General features: G+C 44.3%; 1 protein-coding gene across 1 annotated transcript in view; it reads left to right on the forward strand.

The window, feature by feature from the left end:
• Positions 1 to 23,829, forward strand: part of LARS2 (leucyl-tRNA synthetase 2, mitochondrial) — a 196,504-nt gene extending 172,675 nt beyond the window's left edge. Inside the window, exons 19-21 of the mRNA XM_069960317.1 lie at positions 19,548 to 19,659; positions 22,728 to 22,855; positions 22,969 to 23,829. Coding sequence (XP_069816418.1) covers positions 19,548 to 19,659; positions 22,728 to 22,855; positions 22,969 to 23,148 — 420 coding nt within the window. The 3' untranslated portion in view covers positions 23,149 to 23,829. The remainder of the gene's footprint in view (positions 1 to 19,547; positions 19,660 to 22,727; positions 22,856 to 22,968) is intronic.
• The last annotated feature ends 1,635 nt before the right edge of the window (positions 23,830 to 25,464 follow it).

Raw genomic sequence — 25,464 nt, forward strand, 5'->3', positions numbered from 1 at the left:
TACAAGGCTTGTGCACATAATGGAGAGGACTACTTCGATTGTCCATGTTATTGAGGAGGATATCTTTGCATCAGCTGCACAGAACAATGATATGATACATCATTCTGTTCAGTTTCTCTGTCACTTCAAATTATTCAAATTCAAAAGTTCAAATTATTAGCATTGGTGAAACGAACAAAATTGCAAACCTCTTTTTCTTGGCCTGTCCATATTAAGAGGAGGTTGTCTATGTACCTCCTCCCAATATGCCATGTATATACTTGCCAGTGTGGGTGATATAATCCCATGGTTCTAGTAGCTGGAGTAAATTGTCCAGCCAAACACACAAACGTTCTTATAGAGAACCAATCAGGTGCAGAGGTGAGGGAGATGGGGGGAGGCATTTTTGTGGGTTTTCAGAAGTGCATGAAAAACCGGAATGATCAGAAAATCAGGTAACATATTCTCACATTGCTTTTTGTTAAAGGGGAACACCGGGTAGAGGTTAAAAAAAATGAAACTTCTGCAGAAGCATATAACAATACTTACCTATCTATCCCAGCTTTGAAACTACTAAAAATCAATTTGTTTTGGGAGGTTTTGTTCTGTTTTGTGTTTCTGTATTTCCTGGTTGAGCAGTTGTACACAGTACTACAGGTTCCAGAATGCAATGCTTTCCCTCAGCTGTTCCATCACAGTCCCCCACCCTGCACATTCCCCGCCCAAAGCTGTTGCAGAACATCTAGGCTGTGTTCACACATTGCAGTTTCATTGTGTTACTGAATTATTTGCAGTACTTTATCATTTCATTGTGGTCCCACTCGCACAGCGCTGTATTCAAAGAACTTTTTAAATTTAATTTTACATTTTTTTTTCTTTTCATCTCCACTCACATATTATGATCAAGCATCTTTTATCTTTGAAGTTGATTCCCACAATAAGGAAATTATCCGATACTATCTTACATGGGATATACTGTTTGTGCCTTGTTTTTTGTGCAGGTGGGATTGGCAGTGCCGGCTCTTATCCTCTCTGCCGTTTAGCATTATCTATTTGTGTTACTGCATCATTTTTGTGCAGATACTGCAGTACTGCAATGACACTCCAACATGTGTGAACACAGCCCTAATTTCTCTGTAGACTTTTGCACAATCAGCGAAAGCTGAAACACCTGCTGAGACGAGCAGAATGAGACTAGCAGACACACACAATGTGAGACAGAGGCATGGAATATTTGTCTCCTAATGGGGAAGAGCAGGAGACAATGTGGATTGACACAGAGGCAATTTTTTTTTCACTTCCTGGATTTCCATCAGCGTGGCAGAACCGCACAGATACAGTAATACAATGTATAGACACATCTATATAATTTTTAATGTACTTTTAATAGAAAACAAGTTTTTCTTATCTGGAGTTCCCCTTTAATCATCCCTATCTTTGGTGAGACCCACATGACCACAATTAGCAGGAGTGCACATGGTTTTAATCCCTCCTGTCTTTTCCCATTCTGTCTGCAGCAGCTATGGTGAGCGCAATACCTCATCCAGACTTGTGCTGTTTGGGGGCAACCTTCTCCGCCGGCGGTGCTGGCCGGGTTCTGGTGTGGTGTTTTTGGGTCTGGTCCTGTGGCATGGGGGTCGCAGGGCCGTCCCATGGCCCCCGTTCCCTGACTGTGCCCGCCTGCGGGGTTGGTAGCCACTGACTGGCACGGTGTGGACTTAGTGTAGGGACCCATGTGTATCAGATACCTGCACGATGGTACATGGGGCAGTATGGCTTGATCAATTCATACACAAAATTCTGATGTGTTTTTTATTTAGCCTAGGGGCACTAGTATCAGCCATAGGTGTGAGGTGCAGCACTCTGTTTCTTCCCTGAACCATCCCTATCTTTGCGCCTGTGTCTAAAACTCAATCTCCCTTTGACAGTGGGTGTGGGGTCGGATGGCAGGGATCTGTACATAGACACATCACTAAGCATCTTGTTGACCTCCGTGACATACAGATCCCTGTCTAAGACCACCACCAAGCCAACCTTGCAGAGTGACAAATAATTATATTTTTAAGAGCCACTCTTTCTGCTTTAGTCAGGTTATCTCCACTTGTGTGCAAATGAGACTCATCACATAAAGCTGTGGGCTCTTCCTCCACCCATAGCTGTAACCCTGGAGTTTATAGGATACAGTCCAGGGTTCAGTATGGCTAATCTGTTAGTAGTGTCACGTATGGGATTTTAGGTTAACATTCCACCACATTGTAAGTCCAGGAGAGATTGAATTGACAGTTGCTCATGAAAAAACATTTTCAAGGGGATAATGCCCCATCCTACAACATTCAAATCATTCTAATGACCTGACCTATCACATGATACATTATTAACAACAATTTGTTCCCCTTGTTCAGAACTGTCAGTAAAGTGTCTCTTTACTGTAGTCAAACATATAAGTTTATTTACATCCTGTGGTGTTTCATAGAGATTAAAAGTCTTATTGGAAACAAAGGACAAACAATAGTCAATACCTTATTTTGGTCCTCAGAATACAAGCTGAAAAGTTGTAGACATCCATACCCATAGGGGTTTCTATCTCCTCTGTCCTCTCCCCCGACCTTTTGGGTGTTTCCTGCCCGCTCTGTGGGTCCTTGCCAGTTTTTTGGAATGTCTCTTTCCTCCTGCTGACGTGATCAGGTGTTGGAGGGCACTGTATTGATAGACCTCAAACGTGCTCTGGAGCGGAAAGTTTTTGAAAATTGTCGTGACCGGTTGGTGGATGGATGCTGTTCCTCTGCTTAATTGCTTAAGCGCTCGTTTAGCAAACACGTGATCATTTTTTTTTTTTTAAAACGAAAGGCATTTAGACAAGAAGCTAAGTCGCTCTGAAAAGTCATTTGTAATTATGATGGTAAATATGGTCGTAATTGCATTCTTATATATACTGTGAATGATCGTAATTGCGTCCGTATATATGCTGTGAATGATGAGTGTTTACACGGAAAGACTTACGATTACAATTAACGATTTTGAGGTCAGCTCAAAACATGCAATTGACATCAAATTTTCACTTGTCGTTTGATTGTTGCCACGATTACACCAAAAGATTATTGCTTAAATTTAAATGATTTAACGTTTTTGGACAATAATCGGTTCTTGTAAAGGGCCCTTAAGACTGTAAAAGCAAATAGATTTTTGGAGGTTTCAGAACAGGTTAACATACTTATATGCTTCTTTAGCATGTGTTTTTCCGTCTTTTTTTATTTTTGCCTGATGTCTCAAAGCACCCCTTTAAGTGGGGACCAGAAGGCACATAATAAGGGTCTTTTCCTAATTTTGTGGATTTAAAATGAACACATTTTTAGTAGCTACAATTTTTAACAAGGTCAATCAACAAATCAGACGTTTAGTACGTTTGACCAGGGCCGTTTCTAGGTAGTTTTGACTACAGGGCGAATCTTGCTAAAAGTGCCCCCCCCCCCCCAATTCCCTCTCAAGTGATGTCGGGGAGGGGGGGAGGGAGTTGTTGCTATGAAGAAGCAGTGTGTGTATTATGGCATTGAGCAGTGTTATTTAACCATTTTCAACTGAAAAAAAAAAAAAAAGCCAGTGACTCACAGGTGACGTCTTCTTTGATCTGAGGCGTCATTTTCCTTTCCCTCTCCATCTGGCCCAGGCCTCCATGATGATTTCTTGCAGCTACAATTCGTCTCTTCTGAACCTGCCAGACAAACATCTTAGGCTCCACACTTTTACAACAGCTTCCCCTTTTTATGACGTCTGTGCTCTGCCCCATAGTAATAACCCCTGTGCTGTCTCTATAGAAATAATCTTCCCTGTGGTCTGCCCCATAGTAATAATCCCCCCCCTGTGCTGTTCTCATAGTAATAATCCCCCCTGTGCTCTGTCCCTATAGTAATAATCCCCCTGTGCTCTGTCCCCATAGTAATAATCCCCCCTGTGCTGCCCTCATAGTAATAATCCCCACTGTGCTCTGTCCCCATAGTAATAACCCCCCTGTGCTTTGCCCAATAGTAAACCCCCCCCCATGTTCTGCCCCATAGTAATAATCACACCTTCCATGTTCTGCCCCATAGTAATAATCCCCCTACAATGTTCTGCTCCATAGTAAACCCCCCCATGTTCTGCCCATAGTATTAATTCCCCCTCCCATGTTCTGCCCCATAGTAAACCCCCCATGTTCTGCCCCATAGTACTAATTCCCCCTACCATGTTCTGCCCCATAGTAATAATCCCCCTCCCATGTTCTGCCATATAATAAATAATCCCCCCTCCCATGATCTGCCATATAGTAATAATCCTCCCTCTCATGTTCTGCCATATAATAATAATCCCCCTCCCATGTTTTGCTATATAATAATAATCTCCCCCCCCCCTCCCCCCATGTTCTGCTCCTTAGTGATACCCTTCATTGCCACAACACAAAAAACAAAACAAAGCATTATACTCACCTTCTTGCACACAGCGGGTCCCTCTCTCTCATCAGATCTTCTCTTCGGGCCTGCGAGGAGCCGCTCATGCCTCCCCGCCCAGCGGCCGCATGATCTGCCTCCCCCGACCGCAGCTCCTGCCTCCCCACCCGCCGGCCACATTATCTGCCTCCCCCGCCCGACCGCAGCTCCTGCCTCTCCGCGCGCCGGCCGCATGATCTGCGCAGATCGCCGGACTGCAGCTCCTCCCCGGCCCACCACCTGACAGCAGGCCGCTGCCCCCGCACACATCTTCTCTATCCTCAAGCAGGCGAATGACGTCATATCACGGCGCCTGCTGGAGGATAGAGAAGATGCGTTCGGGGGCGGCGGCCTGCTGTCAGGTGATGGGCCGGGGAGGAGCTGAAGTCCGGCGATCTGTGCAGATCATGCGGCCGGCGCGCGGGGCAGCAGGAGCTGCGGTCGGGCGGGGGAGGCTGATAATGTGGCCGGCGGGCGCGGAGGCAGGAGCTGCGGTCGGGCGCGGAGGCAGATAATGTGGCCGTCTGGCGGGGGCGTGCGCAGCCAGGTGAGGTCTGGGAAGGTGCCACCAGCGCCCCCTAGCTGTCGGCGCCCCGTGCCCGCCCGCCGCTAGAAACGGCCCTGCGTTTGACATATGTTTTGTGCAATGCTAACGCTATCTACTTATTAGCTGGAAAAGCCATTTGGTGACATTACCTGTGACCTGTCTTTGAAAGTGTGCTTTTATGAAAGAGCATACTCTTTCTTACATTATCAGGAAAGAAACACTGACTAATTATACCTACTCATTAATATCTGTGAAGGAGAAATCAAGGTGGTTATGACCTGGATTATATTATTGTAAAATCATTTTAAATTCAAAGATATTTATAGCAAATTATCTGCAAAGTCATAAAATGGCCCATCATGAAAATGCAGTGCCAACATACACCTAGATGGCCCTGGCTTTGCCTAGCAAAATTAGCAGCATTTTGAATAGGTTGCTTTAAATGAGGCAAGAGACAGCCCTTTTAGGCTTTCTGTAGCTCATTGAAATGTGTCTGCAATATGTTATGTTATCTTAAAGGGGTTGTTTGTTATCAACTGCTTATCTATGATGCTGCCAGAGACATAACAAAGCTGTATATATACCTGTTCCAGTCTGCCACAGCTGCCGGTTCCTGGGCTGCCCAATGTCCACCACTCTCTGCTATTGTCCTCTTCTTAACAACTTCTACTGATGTGCCATTGCGACAGGTAATTACAGCTCAGCACAGAATGCACTATACTGTCTATGCTGTCTGAACGGCAGAGAAAGCTGTGAAGAAGAGGAAAGTGGTGGACAGCAGGCAACCCGGGAACCCGCAGCTGTGTCGGACCGAGACAGGTAAGTATGTATACAGCTCTTTTATGTCTCCCACAGCCCCATCAGCATCATAGATGAGCAGTTTACACTGGAAAACCCTTTTAGGTTATGTTGCAAGTCATATCTTTCCTTATGGGGAAATGGTAAGTTATGACCATGACCAAAGTTTGTAGCTTAAAGTGCTTCAGGATACGCTGTCATGTATGTTTACATGAGGATTGGCACTCTATCTGGCCGTCTCATATCTCATTTATGGCTTTTTGTGCAGATTTCTGCTCAGCCAACTAAATCTGTAATTTTCAGTTCTCCCAGAGCTGATGGGTGGAGTCTAATGTCTATGGTGTCTACACCACATGCAGAGGAGGAGATCCTGCCCATTTGTGTATTGTGTGTAGCCTAAACAGCAGAAGCAGTAACATAGAAGCCATGATAAAGTTGTAGTGAGCAACCCAAACAGTGTATAAAGCCCTTGGGTGGGATCTCTTATTTAAAGAGCTGACTCGAAAGCTGTCAGATCAGCGCTCACCTGCTCCTCGTTTCCCGCCCGCTGCCAGAACTATTACACGCACTGACAGCAAGAGGGTAAGGGTAGGGGGCCCCAGGAGGGGCTCTTTGGACGATCTTTAGATCGTCCAGGGAGCCCATGGGAGATAGCGGCAGTCTGCTGCCACTGCTCCTATTACACAGAGCGATAGCCAGCAGACCGTCGTTATCATTCCAAAATCTTTCAACATGTTTAAAGACAAGGATTTTTAACAGGCCGAATACGTCAAATAATCGATTGGTGTAACAGAGCCTTAAGGTCCTATTACATGGGGCGATTATCTGTCCAATCAGGCAGATATCGCCCTGTGTAATAGAGACAAGAGCCAAGGAGCCGCTAATTGGCTCATTGTTGTCTTTCAGTATGATGAAAAATCATCAGCTGCCAACTGTACATTGATCTGTGTAAAAAGAGGTGCACGGTCAGTGGCTAATTAAGGAATATAGAAAATAATAAACATGTATAATTGTCAGTCAATGCTCTCTGGCGTTGTCCTTCCCGTTCTACACCTTTCTCTGAAGTGACAAGCCACTTAGCCTATCACTGATGGGACAGCACCACAGCCAGTGATTGGCTGAGCTGCTTAGTGTATACCACTTCCAAACAGAGCTGTAACATAGTAAATAAGGTTGAAAGAAGACAAGAGTCCATCAGGTTCAACCTAGGGAAATCCTACTGTGTTGATCCAGGGAAGGCAAAAACCCCCATGAGGCAGACGACAATTGCCCCATCACAGGGAGAAAACTTCCTCCCGACTCCAATGGCAACCAGAACAATCCCTGGATCAACGTATCACCGGAAATCTAATGCCCATAACTTGTAATATTATATTGTTCAAGAAAAGCATCCAGGCAGTGGCGTAGCCACCGTGGTCGCGGGGGTCGCCGCCGCGACCGGGCCCGCCACAAGGGGGGCCCGCGGGGCCCCCCGATCAATCACTCTTGTGACCGCAAGCATTGTTTTGCTTGCGGTCACAAGAGTCGGGCTCCGTCTTCCCCCGGCTGCTGCGCGGCTGCCGGGGGTGTCGCGTCTTACCCCCGGCAGCGCGCGCATCCCAGAACTCCCTGCGCGCCTTGGGCCCTGACTTCCGGTTCCGGCGCGCAGGGAGTTCTGGGATGCGCGCGCTGCCGGGGATAAGACGCGACACCCCCGGCAGCCGCGCAGCAGTCGGGGACAGACCAGGAGGAGTGAGAATCAACGTGGGAGCGTGATGTCAGGTGAGTTAAGTTTTGTTTTTTTTATCAGCCTGTACGGGTGGGGGGAAAGGAGGGGGGCATCTATGAGGGTGGGGGGAAAGAGGGGGCCATCTATGAGGGTGGGGGGAAAGGAGGGGGCCATCTATGAGGGTGGGGGGAAAGGAGGGGGCCATCTATGAGGGTGGGGGGAAAGGAGGGGGCCATCTATGAGGGTGGGGGGAAAGGAGGGGGCCATCTATGAGGGTGGGGGGAAAGAGGGGGCCATCTATGAGGGTGGGGGGGAAGGAGGGGGGCATCTATGAGGGTGGGGGGGAAGGAGGAGGGCATCTATGAGGGTGGGGGAGAAGGAGGGGGGCATCTATGAGGGTGGGGGGGAAGGAGGGGCCATCTATGAGGGTGGGGGGAAAGAGGGGGCCATCTATGAGGGTGGGGGGAAAGAGGGGGCCATCTATGAGGGTGGGGGGGAAGGAGGGGGGCATCTATGAGGGTGGGGGAGAAGGAGGGGGGCATCTATGAGGGTGGGGGAAGGAGGGGGGCATCTATGAGGGTGGGGGGAAGAGGGGGCCATTTATGAGGGTGGGGGGAAAGAGGGGGGCCATCTATGAGGGTGGGGGGAAGGAGGGGGCCATCTATGAGGGTGGGGGGAAGGAGGGGGCCATCTATGAGGGTGGGGGGAAGGAGGGGCCATCTATGAGGGTGGGGGGGAAGAGGGGCCATCTATGAGGGTGGGGGGAAAGAGGGGCCATCTATGAGGGTGGGGGGAAAGGGGGGGCATCTATGAGGGTGGGGGGAAAGAGGGGCCATCTATGAGGGTGGGGGGAAAGAGGGGCCATCTATGAGGGTGGGGGGAAAGAGGGGCCATCTATGAGGGTGGGGGGAAAGAGGGGCCATCTATGAGGGTGGGGGGAAAGAGGGGGGCATCTATGAGGGGGGGGGGGGGAAGGGGACCATCTATAAGGGAGGGAGGAAGGGGACCATCTATAAAGGGGGGGAAAGGGGACCATCTATAAGGGAGGGGGGGAAGGGGACCATCTATAAGGGAGGGGGGGGGGAAGGGGACCATCTATAAGGGAGGGGGGGGGGGGGGGACCATCTATGAGGGAGGGGGGGAAGGAGGGGCCATCTATGAGGGTGGGGGGAAAGAGGGGGCCATCTATGAGGGTGGGGGGAAAGAGGGGGCCATCTATGAGGGTGGGGGGGAAGGAGGGGGGCATCTATGAGGGTGGGGGAGAAGGAGGGGGGCATCTATGAGGGTGGGGGGAAGAGGGGGCCATTTATGAGGGTGGGGGGAAAGAGGGGGGCCATCTATGAGGGTGGGGGGAAGGAGGGGGCCATCTATGAGGGTGGGGGGAAGGAGGGGGCCATCTATGAGGGTGGGGGGAAGGAGGGGCCATCTATGAGGGTGGGGGGGAAGAGGGGCCATCTATGAGGGTGGGGGGAAAGAGGGGCCATCTATGAGGGTGGGGGGAAAGGGGGGGCATCTATGAGGGTGGGGGGAAAGAGGGGCCATCTATGAGGGTGGGGGGAAAGAGGGGCCATCTATGAGGGTGGGGGGAAAGAGGGGCCATCTATGAGGGTGGGGGGAAAGAGGGGGGCATCTATGAGGGTGGGGGGGGGAAGGGGACCATCTATAAGGGAGGGAGGAAGGGGACCATCTATAAAGGGGGGGAAAGGGGACCATCTATAAGGGAGGGGGGGAAGGGGACCATCTATAAGGGAGGGGGGGGGAAGGGGACCATCTATAAGGGAGGGGGGGGGGGAGGGGACCATCTATAAGGGAGGGGGGGGAAGGGGACCATCTATAAGGGAGGGGGGGGGGGGGAAGGGGACCATCTATAAGGGAGGGGGGGGGGAAGGGGACCATCTATAAGGGAGGGTGGGGGGAGAGGGGGCCATCTATAAGGGAGGGTGGGGGGAGAGGGGACCATCCATAAGGGAGGGTGAGGAGAGAGGGGGCCATCTATAAGGGAGGGGGTAGAGGGGGCCATCTATAAGGGAGGGGGTAGAGGGGGCCATCTATAAGGGAGGGGGTAGAGGGGGCCATCTATAAGGGAGGGGGGCAACATAGGGGGAGAGGGAATACACAGAGGGGGGCATATATTATTAGGAGGTCACATAGAGTCAGGGCTACCCACTAAATGAGGGTGTAAAGGGGATAGTACAGATGTGTAGTGTGTAGAGAGATGGAGATGGTGTCAGAGTGTGGAGCCTAATATGTCTGTCTGGCAGATTCTGTGGATTCGTGGCTCGGAGAAGTTCTCATAACGGCCCAGGACGGATGGAGAAGATGATGAAAAGGAAAGAACTCCGATCAGAGAAGACATCCCCTGTGAGTCACCTGATATATCTGCACTGTAATGTATATGGTGTATAGAGCCTGTGTAGAGCTGGGGCCACCTCTATATGACTGGATGAGGTGATTTAGTATACTGGATTTGGTCAGTAACAATATGGTGGTGATGGTAGTGGTTGTGGTGTGGCGGTAATGTTTCCTTCCTATATACTGGTATTACTGGTAATATTGGTCTCAGTATACAGGATTTGGTCGGTAACAGTATGGCGGTAATAGGTAATATCTGTCTTGGTGTGTGTGTGTGTGTGTATATATATATATATATATATACATACAGTGGTACCTTGGTTTAAGAGTAACTTCGTTTAAGAGCGTTTTGGTTTAAGAGCTCACAGTTTTTCAAAATTGTGACTTGGTTTAAGAACATTGCTTTGGTTTAAGAACTTCCTGTATCGGGTGGGAGCGCGAGTGGAGAAGGGGCATGGCCTGCATAGCGGGGTCTACAGCACTGTACTCTAAACACCTTCCAAATCATAGCAGATCCCCTTCAGGCTGGGGCTTACATCAGGGGACAGGACTGTGTGGGGGGGTAATCTCTCCATAGCTGTAACCCCCTCTCTCCCCGGACAGAGAGTGCTGCATGTATGTGCCCACATCTGTACTGCTCATTCCTTCATGCTCCCTGCAGTCTCTGTCAGCCCTTGTGTTTCCCATCCTCTCCATTACTGTACAGTACAGAATAATAAATATATTTGGGGTGCGGAACCAATTGTCTGCATTTACATGATTTCTTATAGGAAAATTTGCTTTGGTTTAAGAGTGGATTTGGATTACAAGCACGGTCCTGGAACGAATTATGCTCATAATCCAAGGCACCACTGTGTGTGTATATATATATATATATATATACACACACAACAATAGCATCACTTGGTCGTGAAAGGAGGGGGGGGGGCCCAAGTTGGCCTCTCGCACCAGGGCCCAGGAGACATTAGCTACGCCCCTGCATCCAGGCCTCCCTTGAACTTATTTAATGAATCGGCCATGACAACATCATGTGGCAGAGAGTTCCACAGTCTTACCGCTCGTACAGTAAAGAACCCGCGTCGATGCTGATGATGAAATCTTCTTTCCTCTAGACGTAGAGGATGCCCCCTTGTCATGGTTACAGTACTAGGAGTAAAAAGATCACTACAAAGATCTCTGTACTGTCCATTCATATATTTGTACATTGTGATCAGATCGCCTCTAAGACGTCTTTTTTCCAGCGTAAATAACCCTAAGCTTTATAACCTGTCCTGGTACTGTAACCCACCCATTCCCTTAATGACCTTTGTTGCCCTCGTCTGCACCCGCTCCAGTTCAGCTGTGTCCTTCTTATATAACGGTGCCCAAAACTGTACACAGTATTCCATGTGTGGTCTGACTAGTGATTTATAAAGAGGCAAAACTATGTTCTCATCTTTAGCATCTATACCTCTTTTGATGCATCCCATTATTTTATTAGCCTTGGCAGCTGCTGCCTGGCACTGATCACTAAAGTTGAGTTTACTGTCCACCAATACCCCCAGGTCCTTTTCGGAAGTAGTTTTACCCAGTGTTTTATTATTTAGCACATAACTGTACTTACTATTTCTACGGCCCAAGTGCATAACCTTACATTTATCCACATTAAACTTCATTTGCCATTTCACTGCCCAAGCCTCTAGCTTCTCCAAATCCCTCTGGGTAAAGTAATCAGTACAGAGGAGGATAATATCATCCTCCTCTGTACTCATTACTTTACCCAGTTTAGTATCATCTGCAAAAATGGAGATTCTACTCTGTAGCCCCTCAACAAGATCATTAATAAAAATATTAAAAAGAAGTGGACCCAACACTGACCCCTGTGGTACCCCACTAGTAACTAAAACCCAATCTGTGGTATGCCCTTCCAACTGTCCAGTGCTATATGCCATTTTTAAGACAGTCTGACCTGATCTGTTTTGTACAGTGTCCATTTTACGACAAATCATTGTAATGAAAAATGATTGAAACCACAGTAAGTGCCATACCATGAAACACTAAAAGAACAACATTGATTTCTAGTGGCTGGAGAAGATGAATGCAGCTCTTGGGCTGCCTGGAAAATATAGGCTGTATGCACGTTTTCCAGGCAGCTCTAGGGCTGCATCCATCTTCTTCACCCACCAGGATTCAAATGCCGAGCGTCTCTAGTTGTAATGAGAATTTAGGCCAGTTAGGTCAGCCTATTTTGATTCCTGATTCTGACACCTGAATAGTCACTTATTAGTGTCATTTAAGGATTTATGTTTTATGATTTCTTTGGCCACATTGAAGCAGAGGGGAAATCACCATTCTGATGCTATATCTTATAGTGTGAATGCTTTGATTAAGATTTCAGCTAACAAAAATGGTTATTCTCAGTGCTCGGTTATATTGTTGGCTTAATTTAGAAGCTCTTGTTGAAAAGTTGAAAGCAGATAATAGCAAATTATAAGAAGGTTTTTGCTCCTATTGTGCACCCTTGACAGCTTCTAGAGTTGTTTTTTTTAATACATGTAGATAAAGATTTTGTCTGCATTCCATAATTATTACAATGAGGGAGGTAGGTGATGAACCATGAAAGAACAGACCTCTAATAAATTGCAGAATGTAGCTGCAGCTTTCATTGTTATGTCTGTCATGTCATCTTGGAATTCATATAGATCGGTGATTACACAACCATTAAAGAGGCACTGTCATCACAAAAAACTTTTGATATGGTAGAAAGACACGTCAAATGTAATATATATATATATATATATATATATCATTGTTGCTTTACAACACCTTAAACTATTTTGCTGTAAATGGGGACAGATCTTAAAGGCAACCGTATCGGATTGTGCTGATATGGTTCCCAGAATCATAGTATAGAGCTACTGTGCAGCTAGTGGCATGTACCAGTGGCTTTAGTAAGGAGAAAAGGTACCTTTAATCTGCCGCTCGAGGCAAGGAGAGGGGTGCCAAATGGGCAGGGAGTTGCTTGTGACTAGTCACTGCTCTCTGTTGGCACGCAGTTTTGGGATGATTGACAGGCAGAGAGGCCCATTATGGACAGCGCACTGATTGGCTGAGCAAGCCGTTAGTAAACATGGATACGGAGACTCAATCAAGAGCATGAACAGGGAGCACGAGCAGGTAAGCATTTACTGTTTATTATTTTGACCAGCAGCTTATTAAATAGAATATAATGTGACATAGCATCACAGTGGATTTGCTGCAAAACGTGGAATCCATTGCAAAGTCTTTACATGTGAGTGCATCCTTAGGCCATGTTCACACACTGTATTTCATAGTTAAACAACTGCCATTGTTGCAGGTTGCAACAACGGACGTTGTTTAACAGCACTGCTTAGTTACATAGAAGTGTATGGAACCACGGGCGTAGTGTATACACACTGTATACACTATGCCCATGGCTCTCTGCAGCCGCACAAAATAACTGACTGGTCTATTTTGTGAGACTGCTATTCAGTAAACAGCAGCTGTATGTGATAGCCTGTACGGTTCTTGGCAGTACTTTACACTGTGGTCTATGGCAAATTGGAGTGCAGGCACACCCGAATGTGCCCAAATGCCAATTAAAATAAAGCGATGTTCATCCAGCCGATACTGCAGTATTACCAGGGTGAACATGTCAGACATCCCCGATATGTGAACATGGCCTTAAACAGAATCTTGCTTACTTCAGTACACTCATAGCAGAGCACTGAAGAGACCTAGTCAGGCCTTCAGAAACATCTTTATTATTTGGAGAGGAAAAAAAGCCTTAGAACCAGTTGACCTCAGCCTGTTAATGTTTCTTATCCTCTGTGACCACCTGTCAGTTCCGAAAGAAGGCTTTATTTACCATTCATTTCCCCTACAACACTGGTCAGCTCTGTAAAGCCTTGTGTATACCTGTATAGGGTAAACAGACAGAAGTAAATATGAGACAGCCCCTTTAACCCCTTAAGGTCTAAGCCAATTTTCGTTTTTGCGCTTTTGCTTTTTCCATTTTATGTTTAAAAGTCCATAGCGCTTGCATTTTTTCACCTAGAGACGTATATGAGCGCTTATTTTTTGCTAAACCAATTGTACTTTGCAATTACAGGCATAATTTTTCCATAAAATATGTTGTGAAACCGGAAAAAAATCATTTGCGCTGTCAAATTGAAAAAAAAACGAATTTGTTTTGATTTCGGGGAGTTTTGCATTTACGCCGTTCGCCCTATGGTAAAACTGACTTGTTATGCATGTTCCTCAAGTCGTTACGATTACTATGATATATAACATGTATAACTTATATTGTATCTGATGGCCTGTAAAAAATTCAAACCATTGTTAACAAATATATGTCACTTAAAATCGCTCCATTCCCAGGCTTATAGCACTTTTATCCTTTGGTCTATGGGGCTGTGTGCGGTGTCAGTTTTTGCGCCATGATGCGATCTTTCTACCGGTACCTTGATTGCGCATATACGACTTTTTGATCGCTTTTTATTACATTTTTTCTGGATTTGATGCGACCAAAAATGCGCAATTTTGCACTTTGGGATTTTTTTGCGCTGACACCGTTTACTGTGCGAGATCAGGAATGTGATTAATTAATAGTTCGGGCGATTACGCGCGCGGCGATACTAAATATGTTTATTTATTTATTAATTTATATTTATAAAATTGGAAAAGCGGGGTGATTTGGACTTTTATTAGTGGAGGGGATTTTTTATTAATAAAAACACTTTTTTACTTTTTTTTTTACATACACTAGAAGCCCCCCTGGGGGGCTTGTATATACACAGCAATGATCTCTCATAGAGATCATTGCTGTGTATATACACAGCAAAGATCCATGAGATCGGTCATAGATTGCTATGGCCTGCTGCAGGCCATAGCAATCTACTGCCGAGCCGGGATCAGCGTCATTCCGACGCTGAGGCCCGGCACGGGCAGAAGAACGGATCTCCCCCCCGTGATCGCATCGCGAGGGGGAGATCCGACCCACTAGACACCAGGGATAGTGTGCATAAAGCACTTCAATGCAGCTGTCAGGTTTGACAGCTGCATTGAAGTGCTTAATTAGCCGGCGCGGCAACGGGACCCGCGCCGGCTAACAGAGGCACTGCCCGGCTGCACGTGTCAGCCGGGATCAGCGCCGTTCAGAGCGGGGTCCCGGCGGGACCCCGCTCTGAACACCCCCCGCGGCGCCATGACGTATTAGATACGTCATGGGTCGCTAAGGGGTTAAAATAGTCATCTATTTTTCTATCTTTCCTTATCTAAAATATGTATTTAAAAAAACCCTGTATTGATCGTCAGTTTGGTAGGCGTGTTGTGCCTTGTCTAGCACAGGTAATGTGCCAATGTTAGAATACATTAACAAGTCAGTGTGGCAGAAATATGATGTAATGCAGATGCTTTATTTTCACATTTGACACTTTTTGCTACTAATTTCCTGAGCTAAAGTCTAATACCTCACTGCAGCAGACAGCGCTGGTTTAATGTCATTTATCATTATTTCCTTTGGCATTGCTAATTATTTTTAATTAAAACTCTTTTTGCATTTAAAAATGTGTTTGTTGTGGGTGTGAAAGGTCCTTTATATTTCTACTTTGATGATAGCACCCTCTTGTGTGCATATATATAATTGCTATGATTTATTTTTTTTTAATTCTACCTCTTCCATGGGGTGAAGTATTAAATATATGCATATTGTAATGAGGGAATCCTACAAATTTGCTAGTTTAGTCATTTATTTAAATTTCAATTTTCCCCTAATTTGAAGTTTTTTTCAACTGTGGCCCTGGAGTTCTGCTTTACTTATACTTGAAGAAGAACCTAGTGAATTTTGGGGCCTTTTTGTCTTCAAGATGTTTAAAAATCATTTTGACCTCACAGATGTTTTGTGGTATTTATTAGCATCAGGCCATGAAATAAAAATGTTTCAAATAAAATGTAGTTTTATCTCAGAACTTCTCATGTTTAAAAGGTATGCAGAAGAATCAGCATCGCAATTTTAAAAAAATGAATTTCCCCCTTGTGAGGCAATATTCCGCACACGGTCATACACTTTTTGGACACATGCCAGGGACCTGACGAGGGGTAAATGCCATTCTGCTTTTTTAGCACATAGGTAGCTGGAATGATTTTTAGATGTCATGTTGCATTTGCTGAGCCCTTGGGCTGCTATAACAGTGGAAAAACCCCTAGAAATGACCCAGTTTTATACTCTGCAGGGTATACATGTACAGTACAAACGTAGTAAGCAGTTTATCACCACAGGTGTTTTTCAGCAATTACATAGTGAATGTTGCACAAGTAAAATTGCAATTTTTCCACAGAACAACAGTTTGCCATTTCAGGGCTTTACTTGTGCTACACTGAAAAGACATTTTCTTATTATTCTACTGTGTGCCCTGGCTTTAGATACACCATGTGGTCCGAAGCTTTTGCCTGGATATGCATCAGGGCTCAAAAGTAAAAGAGCATCTGTTTTTTTTTTAAGGAAACTAAAACAGGTTAGAGGTCTCTAACCTGCTGTTATGTTCCCATAGGGCAGGGGATGCCGAGGATGAATATAATTTGCTTATCTTTACCCTCAGTAAGTTCTCAAGAAATTCAGTGTTTAAATGAGGTGGTCTAGTGAACTGGCCACCTCTCCTTGATGAATACTGTATTTATCCAGCGCTCTGCATCAATGAGCGCTACAGTGACATCATGGCAGAGCAACGCGTCAATATTCTCTAGAAGGGGGGGGGCGACAAATCAGGGTACTAAGGGCAGTAGTCCCTCCCTCCACTGCACCAAACTGCCTAATTTGCATATGGAGGAGTAAACTCAAGATTCACTAAACTTCACTGAGGATCAAGGTAGGAAAATTGCCTTCATCCTTAGTGCCCTGTTCACTATGGAAACAGCATGTAAAAGACTTGCTGTTAGTTTTCCTTTTAGGATGAATGTGCTGATTTACTCATTATTGATCCACAATGGCAAATTAAATTGACATGAAATAATAAAATAAACTTCCAAAAAGTGACTCCATTTTGAAAACTTAACCACTCAATGCATTTATTAAGGAGTACATTAAGCATTTTGACCCTACCAATAATCATTTGATGCCAAGGAAAGACAGAAAATTTCCCCAGTTTAGCCATGTAGTGCCCAATGCGTTCACATGGCCTCATTTTTGTGCTTCTTCTTGTGTTTCTTCCTAGGGGTACAAATAATATATAGAAAATGTTTATGTATTTTTCAAGGGGGAGAGAAGAACAAAAAATAGAGCTATTCTGGTTTTGTTTTTTGTACATTCTCTACATGATATTATTAACATGGTGCCTTTTTCTGTGAGTAGGAATAACTACAGTGATACCAGATTTATATAGTTTTTTCATGTTTTCAACGATTACAAGGTTAAGAATCCCTTTTAAAAAAATAAACTTTTGAAGATGTAATAGTGACCAACCAGAAACCACCATTTACTGAAACAAATGGGCTAAATAAAGCTCTGCTGTCCCTGATTTATAGAAATTTTATGGGAATTTCTATGAATTTATAGATCACTGGCACCTTTCCTAGTATCTGGACCCCACTGATCAAATAGTTTTACCATTGTACAAATCGCTAGTCAATCCACACCTAAGATCGTGAATATAGAGATGAGCAAACCTTGAGCATGCTCGAGTCCATCAGAACCCGATCGTTCGGCATTTGATTAGCGGTGGCTGCTGAAGTTGGATAAAGCCCTAAGGCTATGTGGAAAACATGGATATAGTCATTGGCTGTATACATGTTTTCCAGACAAGCTTAGAGCTTTATCCAACTTCAGCAGCCACCACTAATCAAATGCCGAACGATCGGGTTCGGATGGACTCGAGCATGCTCGAGGTTCGCTCATCTCTAATCGTGGACAGTTTTGGGAACCAGTGTAAAAAAAAAAAAAGCTATACTGGAGCTGGAGATGGTTTAAAGATGGGCAACCAGAGTAATACATGCATATTATAGTGGAAACATTGACTCTGGGTTGCCTAATTTGTATGCAGCCTCTGATTTCTTCTGCATCAGTGTGGAATAGGAACACAATGTTAGTGATGAAGTCTCTTTATTAGAAACCATGGATTCAGTTTGACACTTGGGTTCCTGGCACATATTGTACATGAAGCTGATGATAAGGTGGCATTTATCTCATTTCGGCAGGTCCATATCACACATTACTTATTCGATCTTTTCACGGACCTCTGTGTTCTCACCGTTAAGGAAATAATTTCCTGCCCAATGTCAGACGTCAGGCCACTCTTATTTCCAGACAACTATAATTACTTTTCAGAAGGGTCGAAAGGAATAGTGTTAAATAAAGAGTATCACAATACAAGTGCATAGGATGGATAAAATCAATATCAAAGCTTTATATTTTTGAGGAAGTAACCATTTGGAATCGGTTTTGGTGCTGATGAAGCTACAAAAAGGGATTTTAAAACACCTGGAGCAGTCAGTTTGATATTGGTGTAATTGTGGATGTGGAATTAACAATATACAGTACCTAAATTTGCTACCATGATCAGTGTGGACGAATCATAGTCAAGCATATTTTAACATGTTGGACACCTTACTTTCCAAGATGTCTTGTCTAGGGCTAGTTTCTTATGTCCATAATATGATCTATATTTTCGCCAGAACAGCCCGTTCCAATGGTCTCTGAGGGTCTCAATAGGTGACCCAAGTTTGGATCCATAGAACTATGAAGGATGCAGGTATTGAGCCCTAAAGTGTGGCTGCATTAGCATAGAATCTTTAAAGTGTCTCTGTTCTTATAACTTTTGAAAATCTTAATCAACAGTTGATGTCATATAAAGTTTGCAATATACATTCGTTATTTTTTTTGTTGTTGTTATCATGCTGTAATACAAAGCTGAACTTACCAGGTCCAGTCTCCTGAAGGCAGATTTTCTGACTTTTGCTAGTTGAAAGAAAAAAAACAGACTAAACACAGGAATTCCAACCTGTACAGAGAGTCACGGCTCAATGTGTCCATCAGTCACATGACTGCCTTCTATGAGAGCTCAGATGGCATGGAAAACATTGGACTTCCTGTTTCCTGACTCTTTCATGATAACAAAAAAAAAAATAATAATAATGAATGTAAATTGCAAACTTTACACTTACACTTTAAAGAGAGACTATTATTAGGTTTATGCTGACCAATCTAAGGGTAGCAAAAGCTAATGACAAAGCTGAACAGAGTGATGCATCACTGACCTCCTTTTATGCAACTGCTTAGGAGATACTCTCCTTGAGGACTTTCCTAGTCCTCATCATTATATGCATTTGCTCAGCAATCCTTTATATTCATGAGCAGCAGCTCAGTCTGCCCATCAGCTACTGTGTATAGGCAAGCAGCTGTCAATCAGCAGCCGAGGGAAGAGGGCATGGTGCAGCAAAAAACTTTCCTGCATATCAGAAGAACAGCAGAACAGAATTATGTAAGGATTCTCTTTATATTCTAAATATGTCAACAGGCCAAGGGGATATTGTGCCATGGTCTACACTTCAATCTATCCAGCAATAACTTGCCATGGAGAATCTGAAAATGTACTTATTTGTCTTATACTTGTCACCTTATGATTTTGAAGTAAATAAGTAGAAAGGTATGGAGACAGAGTAGTCTTTGAAGTGTGTAACTAGTAATACCCCTCTCTATCCTTTTTATCAGCAATCATCTTTACGAGTTATTCAGCACAGCAGAGAGTTTGAAGATGCACTAGCAAGCCTCATCATTATGATTTCACCAATGGCCCCACATTTGGCATCAGAGTTATGGAAAGGTAAATCCTGGAACTCCTATAAAGTATTTAGGAGCATAATCTTTTAAACCATTTATGATTGTAGTGTCTTTTAGATTATAGTATGATAAGGTCATTGTAATCTTGTATTAGAAACATTCTTAGGTCCACCGTTACATAAAAGGGAATAGACACTGTTTAATTCAATATAGTTATGAGAAAGCACTGGGTGCACTTTCAGTTTGTGTTACTGTCACCTAAAAAAGAAGTCCCATGAAATTAAAAAGAGGCAGGGGGGTGCAACAACTTAAGAAACAAAAAATACTTACCAGTCCTTGTGCCTCCACAGCGCTGCTCCCAAGTCCCGGTGATGGCTTCCGTTTGTCGTTTTTAGTTAAAATTTGGCTAGGTCATGTACCCAGCTCTTCCAACTGCAATATCACAGCCGGGCTAGCTGATTGTTCAGGCAATGACTGGGGTGCCCCAGTCACTAATTCGCTGAGCGGGAAATCGATCAGCCAGGTAAGTGATATTGCAGCTGGAGGCTGCCGTCTGTCAGCTGGACCCAGGAGCGTCGCTAAAGGGCAGGAGGATAGGTAGGTGTACTATGTTTATGTTTCCACACCCCCTACTTTCTGCTTTTTCTCTCTTTTTTTTATTTTATTTTTTTTAAAGGAGACCTGTCACCAATACAATTCTACTAGAGATGAGAGAATCGGGTTCGTGGTCGAGTCGATCCGAACCCGAACGTTCGGTATTTGATTAGCGGGGGCTGCTGAACTTGGATAAAGCTCTACGGTTGTCTGGAAAACAAGGATACAGCCAATGACTATATCCATGATTTCCACATAGCCTTAGGGCTTTATCCAACTTCAGCAGCCACCGTTAATCAAATGCCGAAAGTTCGGGTTCGGATGGACTCGAGCATGCTCCAGGTTCGCTCATCTCTAAATTCTACCTAAGCTATCGAAATAATGTTCTGATAATAGAGCAAGAAAAGATTCTGTATAACTTGTAATTTATGGATTAAAATCTCTCATCTTTCCATACTAAGAAGTTTAGTGAACACTCTCACACAATTATAGGATCATTCACTGGACTCCTTAGCATAGAAAGATGAGAGATTCCCAATCAATAAATGACAAGTTATACGGCATCTTCTCCTGTAAGGATATACAGTGGTACCTTGGTTTAAGAGTAACTTGGTTTAAGAGTGTTTTGCAAGAAGAGCTCACAGTTTTTAAAAATTGTAACTTGGTTTAAGAGCATTGCTTTGGTTTAAGAGCTCCCTGTACTGGATGGGAGGGGGAGTGGGGGAGGGCATGGTCTGCATAGCGTGGTCTACAGCCCTGTACTCTGACCCAGGAAGTCTCCCTCACCTTAAATCACAGCAGATCCACTTCAGGCTGGGGCTTACATCAGGGGACAGGACTGTGGAGGTAATCTCTTCATAGCTGTAACCCCTCTCTCCCCAGACAGAGAGTGCTGCATTTATGTGCCCACATCTGCCCTTCTCATTCCTCCCTGCAGTCTCTGTCAGCCCTTGTGTTTCCCATCCTCTCCATTACTGTACAGTAACTTAAAATATCACATATTCAGCTGTTTCTCCAATATTCTTTTCAGTTGTTTTACATGTTATTCAGAATAAAAAAAAATCATTATTTTTGGGGTGTGGAACCAATTGTCTGCATTTTAATGATTTCTTATGGGAAAATCTGCTTTGGTTTAAGAGTGGATTTGGATTACAAGCACGGTACCAGAACGAATTATGCTCATAATCCAAGGCACCACTGTATATCAATCTGTTCATCACCTTCTGCTCTGTAACCTGACGCTGATAGCTTAGGTAGCATTTCCGTGGTGACAGGTTCCTTTTAAAAAGTAACTTTCAACATTCAAATCAGGTGGGTGGGTGGGGGCAGGCATTCCTCCCATGAACTGAAAGAAGATCGTGTATCCACGGCTTCATAAAATCCATAGCTTTTATTTAAACGTCAAAAATAAAATAACAAAACTGATTTAAAAAAATTCATGTTTTTTAATCAGTTTTGTTATTTTATTTTGTGACGTTTAAATAAAAGCTATTGGATTTTATGAAGCCGTGGATACACAATCTTCTTTCAGAGGATGGATCGGGTTGCGGCCCGCAATATTTATTCCACGAGCTTTGGAGTCACAGAGGTCCATGTAAATGGTGAAGCAAGGCTGAGTGGGTGAGCTGACTAAAGACTTTTTCTGTTTATGCATTCCTCCCATGAACTGGTTGAAATCCCACATCAGTGTTAGGGCCCTATTCCACTGGACGATTATCGTTTGCATATCATTAACGATTAACGATCGCAAACGACCACTATTGCGAAAGACCTGAAAACGTTCACTCATTTCCATTGAACGATAATCGTTACTTATGATCGTAATTGCGATCGTTTTTTCTTCGCTATTTATTCGCTATTGCATTCGTATCTATTGCGAACGACCGAACGATGTCTTATTCAACGCGAACGATTTGCGAACGAGCAACGATAAAAATAGGTCCAGGTCTTATAAAGCGATCAACGATTTCTCGTTCGGTCGTTAATCGTTAACTGCATTTCAACCGAACGATTATCGTTTAGATTCGAACGATTTAACGATAATCTGAACGATAATCGTCCAGTGGAATAGGGCCCTTAGAGAGACCATGAAGGTGGAACTAACACCAGAGCCCAATGGCAGCTGCAGTAATAAGGGCAGCATGATGTGGAAGCAACCAAAGACTGATAACTACAGGGGCTGGCTGGCAAATGTATGTATGAGAAGCAAGCACACAGCATTGGCCCACAAGTATTGGCCCATTATTAAGGTGTATTTATCTATACTTATTCCACTCCCGATTTGATGTTGCAGATTTTGCACAATGTAGCATCAAGCCCACATTGTGAAATCTGCTATAGATTGAGTATGTGTTAATGCATTTGTGAATCAATCTGATCCCATAACCTTCTTGTTACCAGCTGTGAAGTCTGTGGTTGCATTCAAACACGGACATTGAATGCCTCTAAGAGTTGCCCCCCAGCAATGACCCCCCAGCAAATCTGGTCCAAAATATAATCAGTCTTTATGTTTTACAGGTATGGGACATGTGACTCATAAACTGTGCACACAATATGAATGGAGCAAAGATGTCCTTTTCCAGACTTGGCCCGCACTTGACCCGGAATACTTTAGTCCACCTGACACAGTAGAAGTTTCAGTACTGGTAAAGAGAAGTCATTCAGCATAACATAGACATAATGCAGCTCTCACATGACAGACATCTCTGTGTATTTGTTACACTTTCTTACATACTATATTCTGTCATCTGTTTTGCAGATTAATAACAAAAACTGTGGCTCCATCAGTGTACCATTCACACTATCCAGAGATGCTGAAAAGGTTCAAGACCTTGTTATACAGAGTGATCTTGGCGCAAACTATCTTCAGGGGCGGACTATCAAAAGGGTGATACTCTCTCCACGAACAGCTCTTGTTAACTTCCTTGTACAAGAATAAAGATTCCTAACAGAGGACCTTGAGCCTAATCACTCCAGCACAGCAGTACACACTGTGGGAATGGCATTTGCACTGATCCAGCTTCATACTTGGATTCCACTGATCCAGCTGATAAGTGTCTATTTTATATAGAAGGATTCTCTGTGATGTGGTTTAGCTGCTAAAAAATGGGAAATATTTCCAATTTTCACCATTGTAGATTTCAATTGAAGATACAAGGACTTATTTATTCTGCTTGCATTTTCTTTACATATTTCTTATGAGAAGCAAACAGCTGGACAAATGATCTCTAATACCTGTAGTTATGTGTAGGGCTCATGGGGTGATAACTGGTCCTTCCTGTAAGTAGCTGCATTTCATCATAATAAGTAGCTGCATAAATTGAGACAAAATATTGTTGTATTAAAAATAAATGGTTTGTACATTATAATATGTGTAACATATTATAAAGGTTTGGCTAGGATGCTCTTACAATTGAAAAGCACCTCTCGTCCACCACGTTATACTGAGGATGCCCATACAGTTCACAGAGGCTCATGGGGGTGGTTAAAATGGTAAAGCTGCCACTTTATGTATGCCACTGGATTCTGCAAACATTATAAACACACACAACACATATACCCTTGGCTGGGTCCTTCCCAGAGGGATATCTGGCTAGTCCTTGGTTTTGAGACTATTCAATGAGGCTCCACGGGCTCTTCTTTTGCATATTCATGTTTCCCAGGGGGCAATGCACCTAGGATTTCACTGCATTGAGCGCTTTTACTAGCAGCCGGCAGTGTTATCGTTTAGCTGGTCTCCCTGAGATCAGTGATCTGTTTCTCTGATGGTGGCCATGGCTCCCATATTACCTTAGAAAATACAAAAAGGTGGTAGCATAAGTATTTCGAAAAAAATGCTTGCTTCTTTGAGCATCCCCAAAACTGCAGTAATACATTATCAGACATGCAGCCTATATGTGGGCTTTGTCAAACATACAAAGAAATGATATATATGTTAGAACAGCACATCAACCAATGCTATAATAACACCATCCACTGTGGGCAACCCCGTGCAGTGTTATTTACACAGTCGCTGGGCCAAACATACAACTTGGACTCTGTGCTAATAAATAAAAATACATATACTGTAAATATAAGTGCATAACAATATCTCCCAGTGAAAACTGTATAACCATGGAGGAGCTCCGGATCTTTGCTGCTTGCAAATAAACTAAGCCAACTGCGTATCCACTTAAAGTGACACTGTCACCCCCTTTGTGCATTCTGACATCTCTACACAGGTGTAAAGGGTAAATTTAGCTTTTTTCATACCTTATTTCATATCATATGTCATGGTGCTTGTTCAAGTAAAAAGTGTCCTTTTATCAACTGCAGATTGTATTAAGTGGGCGTGGCCTCATGGCATTAGCGCCACTTAGTCCCGCCCACAATGGCACCGTTGGTCCCGCCCCCTTGACACCCATTGGTTGGCCGACGTAAAGGGGGTGGGGTCTAGACCTTTCGGCCAGCCTGTTCCAATGGCCGGAGAGGGGACGTGGCCAACTGTGGTGTTGTTGGCGGGGCTAAGTGGCGCTAATGTTGTGAGGCCCCGCCCACTTAACACAATCTGCAGTTGATAAAAGATGACTTTTTACTTGAACAAGCACCATGATGTATGATATAAAATAAGGTATGAAAACCGCTAAATTTACCCTTTACACCTGTGTAGAGATGTCAGAATGCACAAAGGGGGTGTCAGTGTCACTTTAACTAAATGGCATCAACAACGGACAAGTACTGAGTGACCCATCCTTGTTTTCAAGCAACTACAATGCTTCACTGTGGCAATGATAGCAGGACTCATGTGGGCCTCCAGACACACAGTGCAATTTCTGCATTGCGAGCTACATATTGGGCAGGCCTAAAGTAATAATGTGTCTGATATTAAATAGAACATTATGTTGAACTATTCAAAACAAAATAAATAAAATTGGTCTCCAACCTATTTACAATAATTAATGCATAGCCATAACCATAAGGGCTTAGTTCTGTGAACATCACAGACCTTAACTATTCCTGCTACTAAAGCAGTTTGATAGCAGGCATACCATGGTAAGTTGGGAACCATGTCTGTGTACGGACCAGATCATACACTGCAAAGAGGACAGGTGGCCCAACACACAGCGCATCATTCCAAGGAACAACCCCATTAAGGGCATCCCGTAGAACAGTGCTTCTCAAACTGTGAGGCGGGCCTCACCAGTGAGGCACCCCCTAGTTGTTGGTGAGGCCCAGCTGAGGAGTCAGTATTCACAAAAGTAGCTACACAGTTCTT

The sequence above is a fragment of the Dendropsophus ebraccatus genome, chromosome 2 (genome assembly GCF_027789765.1).
Source record: "Dendropsophus ebraccatus isolate aDenEbr1 chromosome 2, aDenEbr1.pat, whole genome shotgun sequence".
NCBI lineage: Eukaryota > Metazoa > Chordata > Amphibia > Anura > Hylidae > Dendropsophus > Dendropsophus ebraccatus.